The 21868-nt window shown below is 39.4% G+C and overlaps 1 protein-coding gene across 2 annotated transcripts in view; it reads left to right on the plus strand.

Moving 5' to 3' along the window:
- The window catches only part of SPIDR (scaffold protein involved in DNA repair), a 196690-nt gene that overhangs the window by 110751 nt on the left and 64071 nt on the right, over positions 1-21868 (plus strand). For both annotated transcript variants that reach the window (XM_085052802.1, XM_085052804.1), the window contains exons 9-10: positions 17244-17454; positions 19257-19507. In XM_085052802.1, coding sequence (XP_084908928.1) covers positions 17244-17454; positions 19257-19507 — 462 coding nt within the window. The remainder of the gene's footprint in view (positions 1-17243; positions 17455-19256; positions 19508-21868) is intronic.

The following is a 21868-nucleotide window of genomic DNA, read 5'->3' on the forward strand; positions in this document are numbered from 1 at the left end:
TAAATCTTGCCAGCATAACTGATTAACCTTGTAATAGCATCTTTGAGATATTAATGTACGCACTACCTTATCTTGTGCTTTATCTGACCTTTATCTGTTGATTTTAATATCCTTTGTGGTTGCTAGTGACGTGTTTTTGTTGTAGACAGGGAGAGATTTTGGCTTCTGTTTATTTCTCTGCTTTATCCTCATTCACTCTGTTCTGTCCTCTCAAAAAAATAACTGCATTAAGCAGGAAAAAAAACAAGATAATAAATTATAGCCCAGAAGCACAATGGGAGCCATGTCTGCTTGAAATGTTCAAGAGAGCGTTTTGTGAGCAGCATGTACAGTTACCAGTCTAATGTGGATTGACAGTGAAAAAGAAGTAATTGCTTGTCCTGAACAAATACAACAGAGTTTTTACCCCTTTACAGCATAATTTACTCATAATTTGCAGCATAATTTATTTCAGTGACTTACATAAAGTGTTTATATAGGGCAAAGTTTGGCCATTTAATGTGCTTGCAGCATTGTATCATCTTGCAGTTCTTGGGTGCTGGTGATTCATATCACTAAACCAGTAGAAGACTATTCAGGAAAATAAATATTTAAAAAGATGGGGAGGCATTAGGACTATGACTTTTTGACATACAGCTGATTGAATTGGTTCAGCAGGATCAAGCATATCCCAGAGTAGCAGAGAGGCAAAGCAGAAAGGAAGCTGCAGTAAGTCTGTCTGCAGTGTGGATCACCACTGGCACTGCTGGCTCCGCTGCCTGCTCACGCCTGCGTCTTGCTGGACACCATTGCCCCATGCCAGCAGAGAGTGGAGATGAATGTGTGAAAGTCCTTCATGCATATTAGTGTGAAATCTGAGAGCTGAGTGGGAACTGATGATTTAAGTGAGTTCGTGATAACCTGGCTGCCTTTGCACTGAAAGGATTAGAGCTCTGCCATAGGGGTGGTAAGGTCCTGGCAATACCTGGTGCTGAGCAGCTGAGAGAGGCAGCCAACCTGTTCAGCCTCTGTAGGTGGGTCTGGAGGAGAATGAACTGTGTGCTCCTGGGTGTGTTAGAGTTCATGGCTCTATGGCCATGGCAGTACCCTCGCTACATCTGCTCTGCTCTTTGCTTCTTTGGAGTCACTTGTGCTTTTTCTGTGTGGGGCTGTGCTGAGCACTGATGTCATTCCCATTTGTGCAACTGTTCATCAGTTTATCTCCTAGAGTTTGGACATATATGGAACATGGACTGCACGTCTTTGGTGCAATACTGTGCTAGTTTTCAAGTGGCTGTTCTCCCCTGTGCATGATATCTGATTTGGTGGGACATGGAAAAAATGTGGTTTCTCTGTGAGTGACTTAGTTCAATCTTCATGCAATTCTACAACAGTGTTTTCATGTTTGAAAAGTGAAAGAAAACATAAATAGGAATGAAGTTTTCTTCACTGTATCTCTCTACCACAAAAGTAGATGATAAGAAGACCTCCCTCTTCCCAGCATTAAGGAGACAGAGATTGGGAAGATTTCCTTCTTGGGCAAGAGGTACATTTAATTACAGGAGGCAGGGAGCAGTTTGTAGTAAGATTTCATTATGCTTTTTCATAACCCAATGAAGCCTCCCATGATGTGATGATGGAGCTTGCGATGCTGAGAGCAGCTGATGCTGTGAGAACCACAGCAGAGATCATTTCTCCTGCTTTGGCAAGGGGATTGCTGGGTTACAGATCGCCTTGTGCTGTGCTGGCTCTGCCTGAGCAGCCTGGCAGGCAGCATTCAACTCAAGGCACCTGTGGTACAGCTGTGCAAGTATGGGCCTGTAATCCTTTTGTAGGAATCAGGGAGAAGGAAGCTGGCATTTCTGAAGTGTGTCTCCTCTTAAGGACATCAAAAGAACCTCATTCTGAAGTTTGTTTTTGCTAGACTTTGTGAAGACAGTCTAGGGGACCTGTTGATAAAGTTAGCTAGGTAAATCCCAGTCTTGAGCATCTGATAAGTGTTTAGGCTTTGAACATCTCCAGCTATTTACTGATGTCTTTGTAATACTAATGTAACAGTTTACATTTCCCTGCAGACTCTACCATGCTACCCATCCACTTGACATAGTATATCTTAAGCATTTATTTTTATGAGTCTACTGTAGCTGAAATGAGCAGCAGTCTGTACCTAGTACATGTGCTGCATTTCATTTTAGATACACAAATAAATTACTATTTTTATAAGCAACCATTTTCTCTGTTGGTGCAAATGACTTCGGTGAACACGGTTTCTGAGATTTGGAAAACTGCTTTGCTTATATGACCTCCTTCTGTTTAGAGGTGTGCTCAGATTTAAGGTATTATAGCTATAGTGCAAGAAAATGCTAATTGTAATCCAAAAAACTCAACAGGACAACTGTCATCTTGTCCTGCTGATATGTAGTAGATATGCTGCAGATGACTTTATCTCACAAATGTAAGGTTAGCAAATTCTGCTTAGTACCCAGCCTGAAGAGTTGGCAAACTATAGAATAAACGTATTAAAGTAAGCATTTTTTGTTTGGATGCAATGATTATAATTTGTTCTCTTGAAGAATCACATTCATGTTACATCCTGCTCTTAGCAGAGCTCATGGCAGTTGCAATTTGTCAAAATTTGCCTTCTTTATGAACTTCAGTTTTGCTGACAAATTAAATTCTAAATTAAAACAAAGAATTGAGTGTACACTCTTTTGCTGCCAGGATCCTTCCCCAAAGATGGTTAGCCTCAGCATAAAGTCAGGAGAGACTCATATCCTCTTTCTTTTATAAGAGGTGTTTTAATGAGCCACCTGAAGGCAAAGAGTAAGCAAAATTACTTCCTTTTTTCCATCAGGATTATCACTTAGGGCAAGTGTTTTCAAACAAACATTAGAAGCCTCCTGCTATGTTTACAGTTTGGGAGGAGGGCATTCACAGGTACTGGTTTTTCCATGTGTAGCTTTTATATGCAATTTCTGTGAAAAGCACAGAGATATTTCCATGGCATAAAACAAACACATATGTATATGCCAGTAGATATAATTGCTTTAATCAAATACTGTGTGCCCCATAGCAACCTTAATCTGGCAGTGAGGAGCACTGGAAGTAAAGCTAACTTGCTTTTCAAGATAAGTAGATGAGGTTAAGGGACATAACTAGGGAATTTATTTATTTTATTTGCTTAACTTGTTGTAAGCTATACTGGTCTAAAGGGTGATAATTCTTTTGAAAAACTATTTGAAGAATGTGCCAGCCTGTGGAATATTTTCCATACTGAGCATGAGAATACCATGGCTACACATACGTGTGGTTCTTATCCCACTGACCTTCATCTGACCTGCATTTTCCATGTGCAGGTTTCCCATGCATGTGTCAAGATAGAACTGAATTATGTTTTTTTGACTGGGGAACAGACAATGCTCATAAAGTCCCAATGTTGAAACTCTTTGTCATCCAAGGGTGACTGTTCTTTCTGGAAATGCCATCCCTTTCCTGGCTCTGGGGGGAAGAGGGTGAAAATTTCAATGCTCAGGGGCATCTTGAGTGGGGCCATGAGCTCTCAGCCACAGAGTCTGGTTTTGTGGCTGTGTCTCTTCAGCTGGCACTTAATCATAACACTGTTAATCTTAATTCTGCCTTTGAGATCCAGCACCACAGGGTGATGCTTGGTCATTGTTGGAATACTGAGAGACAGCAAAACAGCTGGCAAGAATATTTCTGGGAAGAAAGGAAAAAAAGCAAGAACAAAACAAAAAATGAAGGCAGTATTGAATAGTGGGTCCATGCTTAGATAGATATTTTATTTTTTTAAATCTTCCCACCTGCAGTGTTCTCTGTTAGGCTGAGTCTGTTATGGCAGCAAAAACATATTATTACCCTTTCTTGATGAAGTCCAAGCCTAGGTGCAGTGGAAGCATGGTAAAGGCTTATCCTCAGAGATGATAGAAGAAGTGAGCACAGAGGCAAAGTGTTTGCTTAAAGTTTTATCAGCCATTCATTCTGCTGCTTGAATTACTAATATTCAATATTCCTTTGGTATGTTTTCTGGTCTAGCATAGTCTTTTTGCCTGTCTATGCCTAGTCAAAGTTTTAGCTACTTTTGCTTTTCATGTGGACCTTGTTAACATTACAATGCTGTTAAAATGCAACAGCAATTTGTATGCAGCTGTATTATCTAAACAGAAGTAAGCCAACAAAATCGCATAAGCAAATACTTTGTAATAGATATGTGATTTTACATTTTTAAAATTGTTTGATGGATGTTAGACTGGGTTTTTGGTGATTTAAGAACCTGAAAAAGGTAGCTTGGAAAAGTGTACAAATGACTGCTAAGCTGCCACAGTTGTGTATATTGTGTCCTTAAGCCAGATAGCTGCTGACAGCACAGAAGCGAAACTCCCTGAACAACTTTAAGAAGCTTTCTAAACTAATGTGTGCTCTCCTGATCAGACATAGCCAGAAATTCAGGGTGTCCTGGAAGGGCTACCTGCCTTCTGAAGTGAGAGGAGGAGCATGTGGGTTACAGAGTGGATGATGTATTTTGGTGCTCTCTATTGGGCAGACACCCATGGGCTTAGTAGGGCCTTGCATTTCTTCAAAACATCTTATTTGTTTAACCTTTACTGAGTAGACTTAAATAAAAATGGCAGTTTTGGGAAAAAGTTTAGAATAAAAAAGGTGAAATCCACTTGCATCTCAAGGTTTTTACATGTTCTGTGATGAGTTTATAAAATTAGGGAGTTGTATACTCATGTATGTAGCCATGCAAACTTATGTTTGCTCATTACTGTCATTACAAGATCAGTTGTGGTCATGGTCTGTGGCAGCAGGAGGTATTATATAGACCACTGTCATGACAGGATGAGCTTGAGGCATAGAAAAACACCCATGATGCTTTTGGCAATCAGGTTTTCTGTTGGCTTATGCCCTTACTGGTGGGTGGGTGTGATGAACAGAGCAGCCCTATCAAGTGAGATTGTAGTTCTGCTTACCTGGGTACCCCATCTTCAGGAGTGCATATTGGGTGGGAGGGCAGAAGGACTGAACAAACAGACTGATTCTACCCTGGATTAACCTGGCAGCCTTCAGCAAACTTTAGTTCAAGGACTTCCAGGGGCATTTCTGTGCTTGGCAACATTTCTTTTAAAATGCACTTAAGCAAGTCTTTATGGGAAAGGCAGTAATTTAGATTCACTTTAAAATGAGTGCTCCGGTAGTAGAAACAGGCTTTGAAATAAGATTCTGTAATGCTGCTTGGCTCTGCATAGCTCGTTGCCCAAACAGTATCTGGATGATGAAGCTGTGTTTAAATAAGATTCTATATAAGATTTTCAGCCCACATGGACATGTAACCACAATGTAGAAAACAGATATGAATGTTTTGGTAGATGCTGAAAGAGGGTGGTGGTGTAGGAATTTGGAGGTCAACAATGATAAAGAAGAAATGGAAAGACAAGTTATCTGGGGATAAGGTTCTCTAAAGAAAAAAATAATACTCCTTCCCCAGCTTCAGGGCACTGGAGTTTCTGCTGTGTACGTCAGTAACACAGGTGTAGGGCTGTGCAAGCCAAGTCCCCTGTGTGTGCCATTCACCTCCTCAGTAGTTAGGAGAGGGACTGCTGACAGTGTTAGCTGAAGGCTGGGGGAGCTGACCCTCTCCTCTGGGACGGCAGCTCTGTTCTCTGGCAGGCGTCCCAGGGGTGCTGGAAGGCAACACGCTCTGCACAATCTCTCTGCCTCTTGACCAGAGACAGTCAGGGTCACAGACATGAATATTATCTTTGTGACGCTTCAAGCAAGCAAACAGATAAATTTTTTTTTTAAGGAATGTTGCATGCAGTCAGTTGAATGTAAAAATGTCATATCAGATCTTTCAAGAGCTTGTTCCCTTGAGGGGATGTTGCGCCAGCTCACCCACCCTGCCAGGGCAGAGGCAAGGCAGGCAAGGGAGCGCACACGCATGTGCCTGCACTTCTGTGTGTATGTGCACACACATATGAGAGCCACAGAGTGGCCTCTTTTCCCTGGATGAGTCCCTTGTGTCTTCCTTCTGATGTTAACTAAGCCAGGGAACTCCTCTTTTTTCCTGTATCGTAGTCTGGGAATCATGCCCTGGACATTTTTTGAGCTGAGCACATTTACATACAGGAAATCAGTCCAGAGACTCCTCTTTGAACAGTTTTTGTACTAGACAGTTTTGCAGTGGTTTCAGGTATGCTTCTTTTCTTTTTTTAAGAACTGATAGAGAGAAAGTAAAGAACACAAGTAACTTTGTTTTAAAAACAGATGTATAAATACGTCAAAATACAATATCCTAAATATGTATACTCCTAGAACTTAAAGCAAGACTGATTTAATATCACTGCATTTATATATGTTTTTTTCCATGTCCTGCGTAGTGATGCAGTTGAGCAAGGGAATCATTTTTATTTAGATCCATCTTGAATTGCAAATGATTGGGACTATGAAGTGCTCTGCTCCCTCACAGAGCCTGGCAGGGCAGCTGCAGACCAGGATGCACTCCTTGGGAGACGTAAGAGGAGCTGGCCCTTGGCCTGGATTAACAAGAAGAGGAAACTGTTAAATAAAAGATTAAATAAATGCAGAAGCAATCAGGCAGAGTCTTGCCACCAGAGTGGGAAAACAAATGAATTTCAGCTTATATGTGAGGATCATTATCTGCTGGCACAAACTTGTTTCTTTTGGAGTTTAGAAGAGGTTTCTTACCACTAGTACTTCAACTGTAGTGGGAGAAAAGGCAGGTAGTTTTGCTGGAGCTTGGTAATTTTGCCTTTTTCTTTTTCTGTCATGGTTTTGCCTGTGATAGCCTGTGACTTGACTCAAAACCAAGGGCCATTTAGCTCTTGTGTACGTCATGTAGAGCCTGGGATATTGTGTAGTGATACTGTGTTTGCTGTTATTTTAGTGAAGGTACACAGAGAGTGGAAAGTATTGAAAAGAAAAACGAAATGCATGATGATTCCTTTGTAAGAAGTCAGTCAGCATTCCTTCTTTAGGTCAATATTTCTCAGGTTTTCAAATCTGGCTGCAAAATCCCTGCTTCCAAAACTTGATAGGCAGTTTCCAAGCCTGAGAATAGGGATGCCATTCTTTGTTAAACACTATGGGATATATTTAAGCCCTCAATCAAGTCACATTTGTTTGCTTGGGAAATCTGTGTGTAGTGAAGTTGTTTCACCCTTTATTGCATAAACTTTTCTCTGGACTGGCAAATTTCGCTATTGTTCTTGGAATGTCATTTTCCCTTTAAACTTCAGGGGTTTTGCCAGGGCCAGGATGTCTGTGATGGCACACCTTCTCCCTTATGTCTCTCACACTGGTTTCCTCCAAAATCAGTATGTTTTCACAGGTGTTTTCCCACGTGTTTTCCCACAACTTCAAAGACTTTGTTTCTGCTCTTTTTGGCAGGAGAGGGTAGGGTGCAATAGTGAGAGATACCTGTATTCCAAAATGCTCCTCTCCCTTGGAAGTGGGTTGCTTCTGTATCAGGCTTGTAGAAGTTTTACTCTGGTAATGCTTCAAGCAATGACTCGAGTTGCAATTCTGTTATCTCAGGTCCTCTAAAAATACAGATCTCCTTCTTGTTCTGAAAAAGTTGTTCTAAGTTTTCAGTTTTGTAACGATATGTCTGGTATTTTCCCACTTCTTTCAGCTTGACTTATAATTAGTTTTGATTGATTAGTTTTAAGGCGTTGTGTTCATATGACTGTGCAACACAGAGAATTGTGATAGGTAAACTTTTCTTATTGAGTTGGTAGATGTTGAGGTATTTTAAATATAATAGAGGCAGAGCTGCGTGTACTTTTTATTTCAATTATAATACTAAGGGCTTTCATCTTTCCACCATAACTCTAACTCTTTTCTCTCTGAAGCACAAAAGAATGTTTCCTTCTAAAAATAAATATTCTTTGAAATGGAAAAGTAAACCTAGAATATGCTGAAGTTGTGTAGCCTCTGAAGTCTAATGGGATCACAGAAAACCAATCCAGGGGTTCATCTATCTCATTGCATTATTGATTCTGCTCTGCTGAGTCATCAGCCCTCTTACATTAATCTGAAAAAGAAACTTGGGCATATAAGAATAGTGTGATGCAGTGTGAAAATTCTCCCAGATCTGGTGTGATCTGGCTGCTAAATGTCATTGCAACTGTTCAGTGAAATAAAATAAACCAAGTTAGCAGAGACCTGTAGACGATACAAGATTCCAATAACAGAATTAGAATTTTTTGCTTGTTCTGTACAATTATGTCTTTAAAGTAATGCAGGAATACTAGGATTGCTCTGCATTCAGAAAAGAAAAAGAAAAGACAACATTAAGAAGAATGTTGAATTTAAATGTAATTTCTCAGAGTGTTTTTCCTTGTTTTGTCTGAGAGAGCTGTGCCACAGAATCCACCTATGGTGATTTAATGGAGAAGATAAGTGGTATTGCACAGAAGCAAAATGAGGGTCTGAAGGTTATTCTTGTAAGTGATGACTTCGAAGTACACACACTGTTGAGGGCTGTTCTCTAATCTAAAAAGAAGAAAGGTATTTTGTTTATCACATACGATCAGTGTTTCTGTGGCAGGCCGAGATGCTGAACTTCTTCCCTTGCACACAAGGTTTCACTTAGGCTACATCTACGCCAGAATGTTTCAGTAAAGTTTCCACTCTGGTCACTAGCATTGCTGATGATTATTGTGAGTGGATTACTGTAGAAAGGACTTTGCCTAAAAGAGATTTCTATGGTACCTGGCTTATCCACATCACCTTGACCTTTGTAAAATGTTTATCAAGAGTAGCAGAGAATACAGTGAAAAAAAAAAAAAAGACTTTTTGCAGCTCAGTAAAGCTGAAGTGCACCACAGTGGAGGTAAACCTGGTCTATAACCTGCCTAAAGACCTGTAGAGCTCTGCTGGGCAGCTTTCTGTACCAGGGGTTCAGTCACTTCCCTTTGCCTGGTGCTGTTCATTGAGACCTCCAGGCTGCTTGAAGCAGAGTTTGACTAGCTCAGGAGCGTTCTGCTTTGCTGTTGTGCTCTGTGGCTCAGAGCAAGCTCTCACTACCTTTTGTGATTCTCTTGTGTGTTACCAGAGAACCCAGAACTACTGCCACTTTCAGCTACTCTTCCTGTGCTGATAGCACTGGATTTGTCTGTATAAAAAGTGACCTCACTAGATGAGACCAGAATTCGGCCTTGTTTTATGGCCTGGCAAAGAAACAATAGGAAATGCCCAGAAATGAGTACCAGAACAAGATAGGGGTATAAGAACAAGTCTGGTGGTTGATTTTTAGTTATTTAATAGTTGTGCTGGGGTTTTTTAATACTAGATTTGATAATAAAATATTTAAATAAAATCAAGCATATGCATATATTGATCTATCTTTCTGAAGTTTGCTTAGGGATAGTTATTTGTTCTTGCTGCTGTGAAGACATTTGTGAGCATGAATGCAAGACTGGACTTGTAAAGAGCTTTGCCAATAGCAAATGCTAAATGTCTGTGGAAGAAAAGGATAGTGTTCTTAATAATCTCTGCAAAACATTGAACAATGCATTTTAAAATGGCATTTATTTGTTAAAGTTTCTCCAATAATCCTCCAAACTTGAACCAAACAACCAAGTACCCTGTTTCTTTGTACCTTGGTAAGACATTCTTGACTTTAAGTTCTTCACTCTAACAAATGGCCCTCAACTGCTTGGGTGGATATTGCAGAGTTCTTCTGCTGTGAGAAGCAACTTCTCCTGATATGTCAGGACTGGTGAGGCTGTGTGTAATGCTGGCAGTGGCAACACTCCTCACTTTTCATCCACAGGAAGAGGAGTTGTTGTAACCTGTTGCCTCAAATCTCCATGGTGCCAATGAAGAAAATAAAAAATTGGACACCTTCTGTACAACAGAATACTATGCAAGTATTCTTTCTCTTCAACAGCATGCTGTCATCCTCACAATCCTACAGGGAAATGTGTTCATCCTGTCAGTGCTCTAGAACTAGGGCTGGAGGAAGGACTTGGGCTCTCCTACTAGGAAATTGTAGGTACATGTGAAGTGTACATATGAAATGATGGACTCTGGTTTGTTGGTATCCAGGAATGTGTTTTCAGTGTTCCAATAGCTTCATTAATATATCAGCTTAGGCTTCATTTAATGATCAGAAAAATACACGGTAAAATAAGACTTGACTACAAATGGAGTCAAAACTGTCATGATGTCATTGTAGAAATTTGCAGTGCATTTCTACATTGAAATTTCAGTCTTCCAAATCAAAAATATGTAGCAGAAGTGGAAAAAGAGAAGAGTGAGAAGGAGAGAGGTATGGAGCAGCTTCCCAGTGAGAAATGACTAAGGTGACTAGGGCTCTTCACCTTGAGAAAGCAGTGGCTGGGAGAGGATGTGATAAAGGTCTGTTAGGAAGTGCATCGGGAAGGATGATTATTCACTGCCTCTTAAAAACAAGAAGTGGGGGGCAGCGATGTAACCACTAGGTGACAGATCAAAACAAATAAAAGGAAGTGGTTTCTCAGATGCGTGTAATTAGACTGTAGAGCATGGTGGATGCTGCAGGATGTTGTGGATGCTGTCAATGTACAAGTGGTCAAAAAGCATAAGTTCCTGGAAGAAAAGTCTACCAAAGACTGTTAGATATAAAGATAATTACTTCTGCCTTAGGAAGTCCTTAAGCTGAAATTTTTAGAAGTTATCATAGAGTGTTCTGGAGAACTTTCCCTAGATGCTTGCTTTTACTTTCATAGTCTTCAAACGTTTGCTGTTTGCTGCTCTAAGCTAGAGTATGGGGTAGCTGGGCCTCTGATCTCACACCAGTACAGCCATTTTTGTTCTCTCTGAGACTCACCACAAGTTTTAATATGATGTCATTTTGCAGTTTGCTTGTTTCCTTTTTTCACCTTTCAGAAGCCCTCAGGTATGTCCCTGGACTTTGTGGTGGCTCCCTCAGCCACCTCAGGCCCTACGTGCAGTTTAGCACTGAGAAGAAGGGAAGAAGTCATCTGAATAATGAGCTCATGGCTAGTCAGACACAACTTGATATATGGGGTAAACACACAGATTGGAATTCTTTCATAACATCTTGATTATGAAAAGATAACCATGATATTTATATCTCCCTAGTTACTTGTAACACCCTCATGTTCTGTTTTTAAAGGAACTTTCCCATTTAATGCTTTATTGTGTGCAGGTTTTTTAATTCTAAAGGCTTTGTGTCTGACTTATGTATTAGCTGTTAAAAAAATCTCAGCATCACAGTTGGAGTAGATTTTTAGCAAATTCTCTCAGAGATATTACCCCAGTAAGCTCAAGAGATGGTTTCCATGCCAGTTTGTACGTAAGCACAGCCTGTGAGGGGAATTTCATGTTTTCATGGTGCCAAAGGTTAAGCCTTATCATGATGAATTTGGGTCCAGAATGCTAGAAATTTCAGGTGCTTTCTTCATAGCCAAAGTAAGTGGCTGGAGAGCTCTGAGAAACTTCCCTACTTTCCAGTGTTGGTAAAGCCTGGTATTAGAGTAATTTCCTGGAGGTGGATAAGATTTGCTTTGATACCCATCTGTGCTTTCCTACATCAGAAGACCTGTACATCCCCTTCAGTTAGCACACAGTGCAGCTCCCTGCAGAGGTGAGAGCACTGGGTGTGTGGTATAATAGTGCTTAATGTTAACCACAAGCTTTTTATAGCAGAGCTCTTCTTAAATGTGAAAATTTCCATACAACTTTTTTTCATGCTACAGGGTGTCATATTTCAAAAGGCTGCTGTATGGCAAGCCAGTGGTTAGTTTATATGATTACTCTGAAATTAGTAAAATGATATAGTGATAAAAATGTTGGCTTTGTGTACTGCAATTTCTTCCTGGAGTGATTTCTTAGGTTTACAAGTACTTTTGTTGAAAATACAATAGTATTTTGCAGACAGAACTTACGCTGCAATAGAAAATGTTTTTACTTCTGTTATTTTACTGATTCTCTTAGTTTGCTTTTTACTTAAGGTTCAGTGACAAATGGTAAGAGATTGAGTTATAACAAATCTATACATTTAACACCTATATGTTCTTTTCTTTGTGTCTCGTATGCATGGAATGAGTCCTCAGACAAAATATTTTTCCAGTAGGGGAGAAAAACAAGCACGTAGTTATTCTATTCACAAATAAAATGCATCATACTTTAAAAGTAGAAATTTTAGACATAGCTTGAGTAGCTTTTTATTGTTATATCTTCTGCAGACCTGCTATTCTGAGGTGCTAAAACCACATTTGTTTGGAAACCTGACACAGCTGAGAATTGTATATTTGACAGATGTGACTCTGGACATTGATTTAGGTGGTTAATGCTATTTCTTCATGGGGAGAAGAGTATAATCAGCCTTGAGAACTTGTACCACAATAATCCATTGCTTTCAATAAGATAATTTCAAAGAAAGAGATACCAGCTGTTTTTTGTTTTCTGTCTTTGACGTTGGGGCATGGGAAGAAGTTTTGTGTTATGAAAGTGTGAGCTCAGAATCACAGTGTCCCTGTAGCATTACAGTGCAGTAAATGGCACTGATGGAGACTCACACACAAGTGGTGAGATTACTCACTCATGGATGAAAATTCTGTGTTAGGGAAATCTCTAGGCATGGCAGAAAGTAGGTCTGTCCCAACTGGCTTATTGATTTGGGCTATATATTGAGAAGATAGTTACTGTCCTTGGGTGATATCTGGGCAGAGACCTGTCTGAATTTGTGCAGGTTTTTTTGGAGTTTGGGGGAAGATTTGTTTCTTGATTGTTATCATTAGATAACAATTAACATGTGCTCAGGCATTTCTTGGTCATTTCACAGATAAAACATTGCAAATGCCACACGAGCCCCAGCATAAGCAACTTCTTCTACATTGGACAAAACAAGCAATTCCTAGGAAGTCACGGATGGGCTCTGTATGTTGTTCCTATGGGGAATGATTCCTCATACTTCTGGGCAACAGTGTAAGGCTCTGGCACACTCTTGTTCCACATGGATTACTGCTGTGCTACTTGGTGGATGTTAAACCTTCTTCATGCTGAAATCATTGTTCTGAGACTTGAGAATAGCCTGTTTCATAATTACAGAGCAAGTTGTAGGTCACTGAAATGTTAAGAGTGTTCAGTTAATGCAGTGTAGTCTTCAAAAAAACACTCCAGGCATTTTACACTTTGTAAAGGAAAAGAAAAAAACCAACAAAAACCAAAAGCCCAGTAAAATACCCAGGGAGAGTGAGCAAAAAAATATGTTCTCTAATTTAAAGTGATCCAGAGTCTTCTCGAGTTCATGAACCAGCACCGCTGTCTGATGTCAGCAGAACTGAGCGGAAGCGTGTGGTTTGTGAGCTCGCTGCTGCTGTGGAGTCACAACTCCTCGCTGGCTGTGGATGGGCTGTGCAGGGCAGACCACAGTGCAAACCCGCTGATTGTTTGGCCCCAGGATTAAGACCCTGCCTCAAATGGAGACGTCAGCTCCTTTACGCAGTGCCATGCTGGAGGTTCTGTAGCGTTTCGCATCTCGACTGGGGACAGACCGCGATTAACGTAGAAGTGGGCAAGGACATCTCCTGCTTCTACTTGGCCAGATAGCCTCCATCGTAGGAGGGAGGAAGAGAAAAAGCAAGCTACGTTCTTGGACAGAGAAGCAAGCTGCTGCTGGAAAAGAAAAAAAAATAACACTATTGCCTCATGTTCCTTTAGCATGTGATCAGTTACGGCAACTGCTGATTGTCTACATACCAGGAAAAAATGCTCTGTAGTAGAAAAAGTTCCCAGTCTCTACTTCAGGTCATTACAAAGGTCTAAAGGCAGTTACTAAGGAAGTCAACTACTAATCCAACTTTTAAATATCCTTTGCTGAGCAAGAAAAAAATCAGAGAGTACAAGAGATTGTTGCAGGGGATTTTAGAATTGTAGTGAGCTTTTATTTTTTTCATCTCTGTGATTTGCTGAATGAGATGGTGTCTCTCAAACTTTGAAAACTAGCTTTTAAAATATAATGAAGCAGATAGAAAAGAAGCAGCTCAAGAGAGGTCACAGAAGACTTGCAATGCCCATTTAACACTTTATGTGTCAAGAGGGTGGTACAGAGTGTATTCTGGATCCTAGAGCAGGGCTACTTCTGGGTGTAGAGAATCTGCAGCTGGAACAGATGCTGCAAGTTGAGGTGATTAGTTATGGTACCTCAGGCACAGGGGCAACACATGCAGGGATTGCTTGGGGAAGTGATTTTTCTTTTCCCAGCTCTTCCAGCATGATAGGCTATCTTTGCCCTAATCTGTACCTTTCAAATAGACAAAAAGAATTTAGGTATACCTGTGTCTCTAACATGATTGCCTTTGTCACAAAGAGAACAGTATGAACAATATAGAGTGGCAATGCAGATTTCTGCCATGACGACAGTCAGAGTTCCAATCCCGCAGAGCTTGTTTTTGCTGAGCAATATTAGAAAGGATTTCTGGCAAAACACTTTTCATTCAATTAATTGATAAGATATTAATAGTTCTATTCTTCATATTGAAGACTATATATGAAACTTGGTAATAATGTAAATAAACAATACAATTATTCTATATATTGTATGTAAAATAAAAATAATTTTATATTTTCTATATTATATATACATATAAAATATTTCCATTCAGCCATCTCACAATATAGGAGTTTATTACAAATTTTTTTCTTATTTCTTTCATTTTAGTTGGGCTTTATTTCTATTTATTCCTGGTTCTTTTCATTGTGAAGTATCTGTCCATTGAAAAATAGGGCAGATTTAAGTAGATGTATGTGAATATTCCTCTTGTGTAGCTGAAGAATTACTGCTAAGTCTGTGCACATCTATGCAGGTCTAAAACAAATGATTTCTTAAGGAGAGTGGTTTTAGTGAACTAATTGCATTTTAGAAATGGGAGGCTTCTCCTGAAAGTGTATATGTGTCCCCAGTTTTGCTTTGTGGAAATACCAAGTAGCCATTAGTTTATGCATTACACATGTAAAGATCCGATGAAATAATGAATACTTCACCAGGAAAGCTCTTGGTGGTTATAAAAGTACTCTTGACATGGAATGCATAAGCATAGCAAAACCATGGTAAATGTAACTTGGGTATCAGTAAAACCTACCTGCCTTAAAAATAGAACAACCTGATCACATATCTGCTCAGGAAAATAAAAATAAAACCATAAACCTCAAAGTTTCTGCAAATGATTTGCTACTAACGTCAGTATTTTTTTTAGAGAATGAGATGTTTTAGATCAAGCAAACATTCTTCTGACATTAGTGACGTAATGGTCTCGTGTTCAGAGAGATTTCCTGTTTACTTTGGGTCTGAACACAGACATCTCAAGACAGAAGGTGCTAAAATTTTCATTACACATCTGCATATAAAGACAGCCCAAACTGTTCTGAGATCTGTAGTAAACTTTATACACATTTTTGTTCTCTAGAAAAAGGGAGTGAGGGCTGGTTTAAAAATCTCATAAAATCAGAGACGTCTCAGTTTGCTGACCAAGCTAATTCCTCAGTTTTAATCCTGTAATGCAGAAAATTATCAGGCAATGTCAGTTTGGCAGCCTTGTGAGCTACTGTCATGATCTTAACTGTGAGCTTTTTTAGCAAATTCATCTGAAGTCAAGGGACTCTGTGTCTCTTAGAGATGAATTGGCGCTCTCCTAAATCTGGGGAGCTCACAGATGGCAGTAAGGCTTCTTCATGGTGAAGGTCAGGACTTTGTTTTATGCTGTAACTCGTCATGAATTTTCTGTTTCAAATCATAACTTCTGTGAGTGTTCACAGTAGAAGCAACACATCTTGTTCATAATTTATGCGTATGATTCATAGTTCTAAGTTGAGAGCTTAGTTTTCAATGTATCCTTTTTTCCTAAAAGGCAGAGATCCTCTGGCTGGTATTTTTTTAATTTTCCTAATTATAAAAGAAAAGGGATTATATTTAAAAACTTGCTGCAACTCTTCCTATGCCCTTGAAAATATGAATACATCAATCTCCCTTTAGCTATGCACTCTAAAGAATGAAGGAGTCTGTTATAAGGCAGACCATGGCAAGGATCTTGTATGGACTGAGATCAGAAATAAGTATTTTTGAGTGTTTCATTGTTTCATTTTGCTTTTTAACTCTCTATGGTTGCATTTGGAGAAACAGTGTCACAGATGTGGGAACTTGTTTCATTTCCATAATGTAACTGCTGAGCAGAGCAGAGACTGAAGTTCTGAACAGGTCAGCACAGCTTTGCTGCCATGGCAGGAGGCCTTGCTTTACTCCTAGATGATAAAAACCTAATAGTAGTAAAATACAGACTGCGGGAAAGTCGTCAAGTGGATTTTGGTCTGTTTTGATGGGCTGTAGAAAATAATATTACTGGTTGGTTTTGTTAGCTGACTTCATTAGAACTGTGTCCTGTGAGTGTAAAAAGCATACTTTTAAATGTACAACTGTGATAGCAGCGTAAGAAAAAAACCCCAACATCAACACGTGCTTTGGCATGAAATCATTGTGTGTTTAGAGATTCTGCAAACATTCCCTTAATCTGGTGGGTAAGAAATTGTTGTGTGTGGAGATGCTTGGGAATTTACATTGGCACTAGAAACCAAAACTGGATCTAGGAGAGCACATTTATGACAGCGACAAACACACAGGCAGAATAATATGCAGCATATTTTCAGAAAAGCATAGGATTTTGCTTCTAGAAAAACAGAGGAGGAAGGAGCAGCTTGCTGCCAGCTGTACCAGAATGGATTTGGGTTGGTAGGAAGCATTCACCAGAGGGGAATGTCCTGCGAGAGTCAGGCTGGGTCCAGTGGAGCAGTACTCTGAATTAACACAGAGCAGGATTAATAGTCTTTTTTCATGGCTTTTACCTCAGTAACTGTGTATGCAGAGGGTCCTGGTGCTGTCGGTTCTGTGCTGGCAACACGGAGACACCAAGTAGCACTTGTGTGAAGCCAGATGGGGCTCATGGGGCTCAGCAGCTCAGCTGGCTTCCAGGTGTAACCTGGCCCTGGATGCAGTGGATCTCCAACAGCCCAGGGCTATGCCTGAGCTAAGAGGGCTGATCCAAGCTGACTCCATCTGTGGGGTGGGATATTTGCCAGTTGGATAACACACCTCTGAAGTGGTTTAGTGGTAACTGTAGAAAAAATGGGAGAGAAATGCAATGCAACACATATTTTAAAATAGCATTTATCAGTAGTTTAACTTGTAATGGATTTGACGCCACTTAAATCGTTTTTTCCAGGCAAAAACTGCTTCTCCAAAATGCAGATGTTCCTGTTATCATGAACACCTACTTCAGTCAGAAGGTGCTATTCAGTGAACATTCAGAAGCCAGAGAGAAGACATACGGTCTTACAAAGATGCTTATCAGGAAGAATACTATATCTTTGGCACAGACCTTCAGACTAGATGACCCTGATGATGAGTTACACCAGGAGTCTTCAGATAATCGGGTAAGGTCCATTTGGTTCAAAATTAAGCATTTGGTAAGAAGTTGGTGAGCAGATGTTTGGAAATTGTAAGAAAAACAAAAACTCTAAATTACTGACCTGTTTGGTTTCCCCTTTCATTTAGTCAAGGCTAAATAATATGCAGTGTTTACTTTAATAATATTTTGTTAGTGAAGTCTTTTGGTCCGTCCAAATGCTGAACTGCTGTGAGGTTATTTTGCTGAAGTCTCACTACTGTGCTAAACAGTAATTATAACTTGGTTTTTCATTGATTTTTCTCTTATTCTTTATAGCTGAATAACTAAAAAAATAGCTGTTTTCTTCTAAGTCGCTCAAGATACTATTTAAAATAAACATTCCCTTTTCCTATTCCTATGTCTTAACTCATTTCCTTGTCAATCCTATCCTTTCTTTAAAGCATCAGTTGATAGCATCATCTCCCATTCCCTCCACTTCAGTTTGTTTTCTTTCCTATTTCGACTTTATTTGTATTAAAAATGTCTACTGACTCTGCATTTCTGTAGCTGTGGTTGTACAAGCTGAGGTATTTTAAGAGATTTGTTTTCTTCATAGTCTGTGCCAGCACTTTCTGAAAGTAAGGCTCTTGGAAAAGCTTTATATTGGCTACCTAAATGATTCTTAATGTTTGAGAAATTTGGCCCTTCAAGTCTGAGGAACGAGTGTCAACATTTTGTGTTTGCCTTATATATAATTCCCACTACAGGCCCAGGAATTAAAAAGTTACATAAATCAAATCCTAATCGCCTTCAACTTTAACTTGTAAAAAGCTTCTACTGTGGTATTTGAAAACCAGAACAATTTACTTGTTCCCCTCATGGCTCCTAACAAACAAACCACTTCATTTAAAACTCAGTAGACAAGTTTTATTGCAACCACTTTGTAGACAAAGAGTAGTGTTGTACCACAATTTTCTTTTAAATACTGCAAATTCTCCTTCTTTATTGGTGTACAGTACTTATGGCACAGTCTGTGATACTCTGAAAACCTTTCTTGGCACCCAGCTTTTTATAAAAACAGGTTTCATTGTGAAAATAGAAATTTGGCTCGTGCTGCAAAGGGACCTATACATATTGACTGTGTTAGTCTATACTTGCATACAGTTTTTACTGAGAGAGATTTATTTTTAAATTAAAATAGATTGCATTACTCATTTAGATTAAGGCAAAGTGTAGTATTCATGAAATTTATTTTGCAAGTTTGGAAGACAATGTTTTGAAAGTAGTGAAAAAATAAAGTTTTTACTTGAAAAGTTTGTACTTTTCATTAATCATTGAATTCTTTTCCACTGAAATATTTTCCATTGAAATACGTAAGTCTGAGGACTAGCTTACTAGTCTATAAAGCTAGACACTTGTTCATTTCCAGCTTTATTTGAAAGTCCAGAAGCATTCAAGATTAATTTTTTGCTTTTTTTTTAAGAGGAAGGAACAGAACATCAAAGAAGTAAAAATGAAACTCCATTCAAGGGGGAAGAATCTTAAGGGCTGATACCAGTTCTGTTTTCCTGATGGTGTCACCTTCATCTCTCAGGGACTGAGTTAGCTCAAGCCAGAGCACCAGTGAAATACAGGAGCAATACCCTGTGTGCAACTGTCTTGAGTGTTCATGAAAAGTACACAATAAATAACTGGCCACTACTCTGTAAATTACTTTAGGAACATTAAGTATTTTGAAACTGGTTTTGCACTTGCAACTTGATTTTTCATGCTGATGTTTTCCTCTCTAGCTCTACATAGTTCCAAGGTTCTCTGGAATGATTCTCCTAATGGGTTTTCCTTCACCAGGTTGCTTGTGCTCCACAAATCCATAACAACAGGGATTCAAACCAGCATCCCTTGGCACTGAGTGCTGTCAATGACTCTCTGCTCGAAATGGTAGAAAGCCAGGGAGCAGTGGGATGGAGAGAAGTGCAAGTACAAGTTGTTATCCAGAGGGTGTACTGTTTGCCTGCAAGAGAAGGGCACAGGAGCCACATTCAAGGAAACAAGTATCTTGGTGCAACACCCATCCCGAGTACAGATCCACCAAATGTTAGGTGAGTAATGAGACGCATGGGAATTTTTCTGTTGAGGCTGTGATATATGAGAAACCAAAGAGGAGGGAGTTCAGAAATGTCATTCTTCTTGTCAGCTTGTGGGGAATAAGCACACTCAGTAAGGAAGGCATGGGGCTGTTGTTGGGAGTGGTGTAGTTCTTTAATAGGTATAGTGTGACACAGAAGCAGTCCTGCCCAGAGAAGGGAAGGATCTGTCTGCAGTTTGTGTCATCAACAGATGACAGGAACACTGAGAATGAATTGAATGAGAAGTTAATTGAGAACATCGTATGCTGTTCTTTGAGTTTCACAGAATATTTGTTACATCCCATTTGCCTATTTCAGTCTCTGGTATGCTCTGCTAGTAAGTTATGCTCATATGATGGTTTTTTGAAACAAAAGAGAAGTACACAGAGAGACAGAAATGAAAGGTTTTTCTATAATGAGGATTTTGCACAGATGCTATAAAAGAACCATAGGTGTGTATTTCCATTGTGAAGTCACTGAAAAGAGATCCTGTTGACTTCTGGAAAGCTGGAGGTCACAGTAGTTAAGTTCCTCTGCAGTAAAATGTGTTGTGGTGTCAAAACATGAACAGCAATGCAGAAACATTACACACAAAACCCATGGAACATACAGCTTTCAACCAGTTTTTTTAGTCTCTTCTGTTTTAGTCTTTGCATCCTAACACCATTCTTTTTACAGTGGAGGGAGTCAAGGTTTGGACCTTGTTTCTTAAATACAAAAGATACAGCAAACAGTTTTCGTTTTTGACCAATACTGAACCATTGGATTCTTTCCTTCTCCTTTTATGATCCGCAAGGTTTAAGACCAAAGACTGATTTCAGTCTTTCTCAGCAACTCTGGGTCTGAGATAGCTATGTCTGTTACAGCATTTTCTTCCTTGGGTTTTGCACTAACTTCCAGCAACTTCATGCTGGCTTAAAATTTTGAAAAGTAAAATGTATCAAGTTTTATTTTCTCTCAGGAAGATTATTAAAGTGGATTGTAGTCGCAGAGCTTGTATTAAAGTTCTAAGTTCAGCCTTTCAGGGCATAAGGAAACATTTCTTCCTGCAGAGTTTGGGACCTGAACGGACATGTGTAATTAGTTTAACAGGTCCTATTGAGAACTTTCCAGATGTAACTTGCAAAAGGCTTTGAAAGGTTTCTTCAAAGTTCCTCTAAGCCACCCTGCAGGTGAATAGTGGTGTCCTCAATGGTCCCTCTTCCTGAGCTTTTGAAAGACTAGAATTCTCTCAATTCTTGCTACCTTGTAAGCCACTGGATAATTTACAGCACTCACTGATCAATAAAATTCCTCCAGAAGGAACTGAAGAAGATTATTCCTTCGAAAATACAAACTTGGTCATCACTCACAGGAAAGTAATTTTTAACAGCTTTGTCCCCAGCATTTTTAGGAGCTTTTTTACAAATAATAGTTATATTGAACATTATGTTTTTAAAATTGATACATCTTGTTGTGTGGACTCTTTGCTTTGTGTTTATTTCATTCTTACTATAACATATATATATTTTAAAAAGTAAGAGGAAAAATACTTTACCAGCCCACATCAATATGTGGTTTTGATGACAGGACTCCTCAGTGGAGATTTTCTTCCTGAGGGCTACATTTGATCAAATGTCAGGGCAGCTGACCGACTGTTATTCAAGCTGATTTTTTCATTTCCAACTCTTAACCAAATGTACACTTAACTTGCAGTCACACAATTTGAGGTAGTTAACCTGCCTGAGCCCACACCCTTCACAGGAATGGGGTGAAAGAAAACAGAAATCTCGGATTGCACTTCTTATGTCAAACATGAAATAGAAATAAAAAATGAGACCTGTTGCTTCTGTGTACATGCTCTGGCTGGGTATTCTCATGTGCAGTTGTCAAACTGGTCTCTTACAAGTTCCTCAAATTTCAGAGATGTCTCAGCTCAGAAAACAGCTTGTTTGTTGTTGTTCACAGCCATCAGACTGTGTTTTGGATCCCGAAGAAAAAAAACCAACCCACTTTCTCTTTTGTAAAGAAGAGAATGATCAGTTCTTTTACAGACTGAGGAATGAAAAACACCTCTTGCTGCTTTATCAGCTGCTATTTCCATGGCTGATAAACATCCACATGAGAGTTCTCCTCTACCAAAAATGTCTGTGTCTGTCACCTGATAGTGAGCAAAAGGGTCCAACGCCCTCTGGCAGTCCTTTGAACCAACTGATGGCTTATTCTTTTGTAACTAAAAACCCTCTTTTTTGCTTTTTAAACTTGTTTCTGTTCAAACTGCCGTGAAAACAAGGTTTGTATTTTATGACGAAAGACGACACAGATTGTGCACTGTTTCATAAACAAAAATTTCTA

The sequence above is a fragment of the Lichenostomus cassidix genome, chromosome 2, assembly GCF_008360975.1.
Source record: "Lichenostomus cassidix isolate B80296 chromosome 2, HeHo_3.0, whole genome shotgun sequence".
NCBI lineage: Eukaryota > Metazoa > Chordata > Aves > Passeriformes > Meliphagidae > Lichenostomus > Lichenostomus cassidix.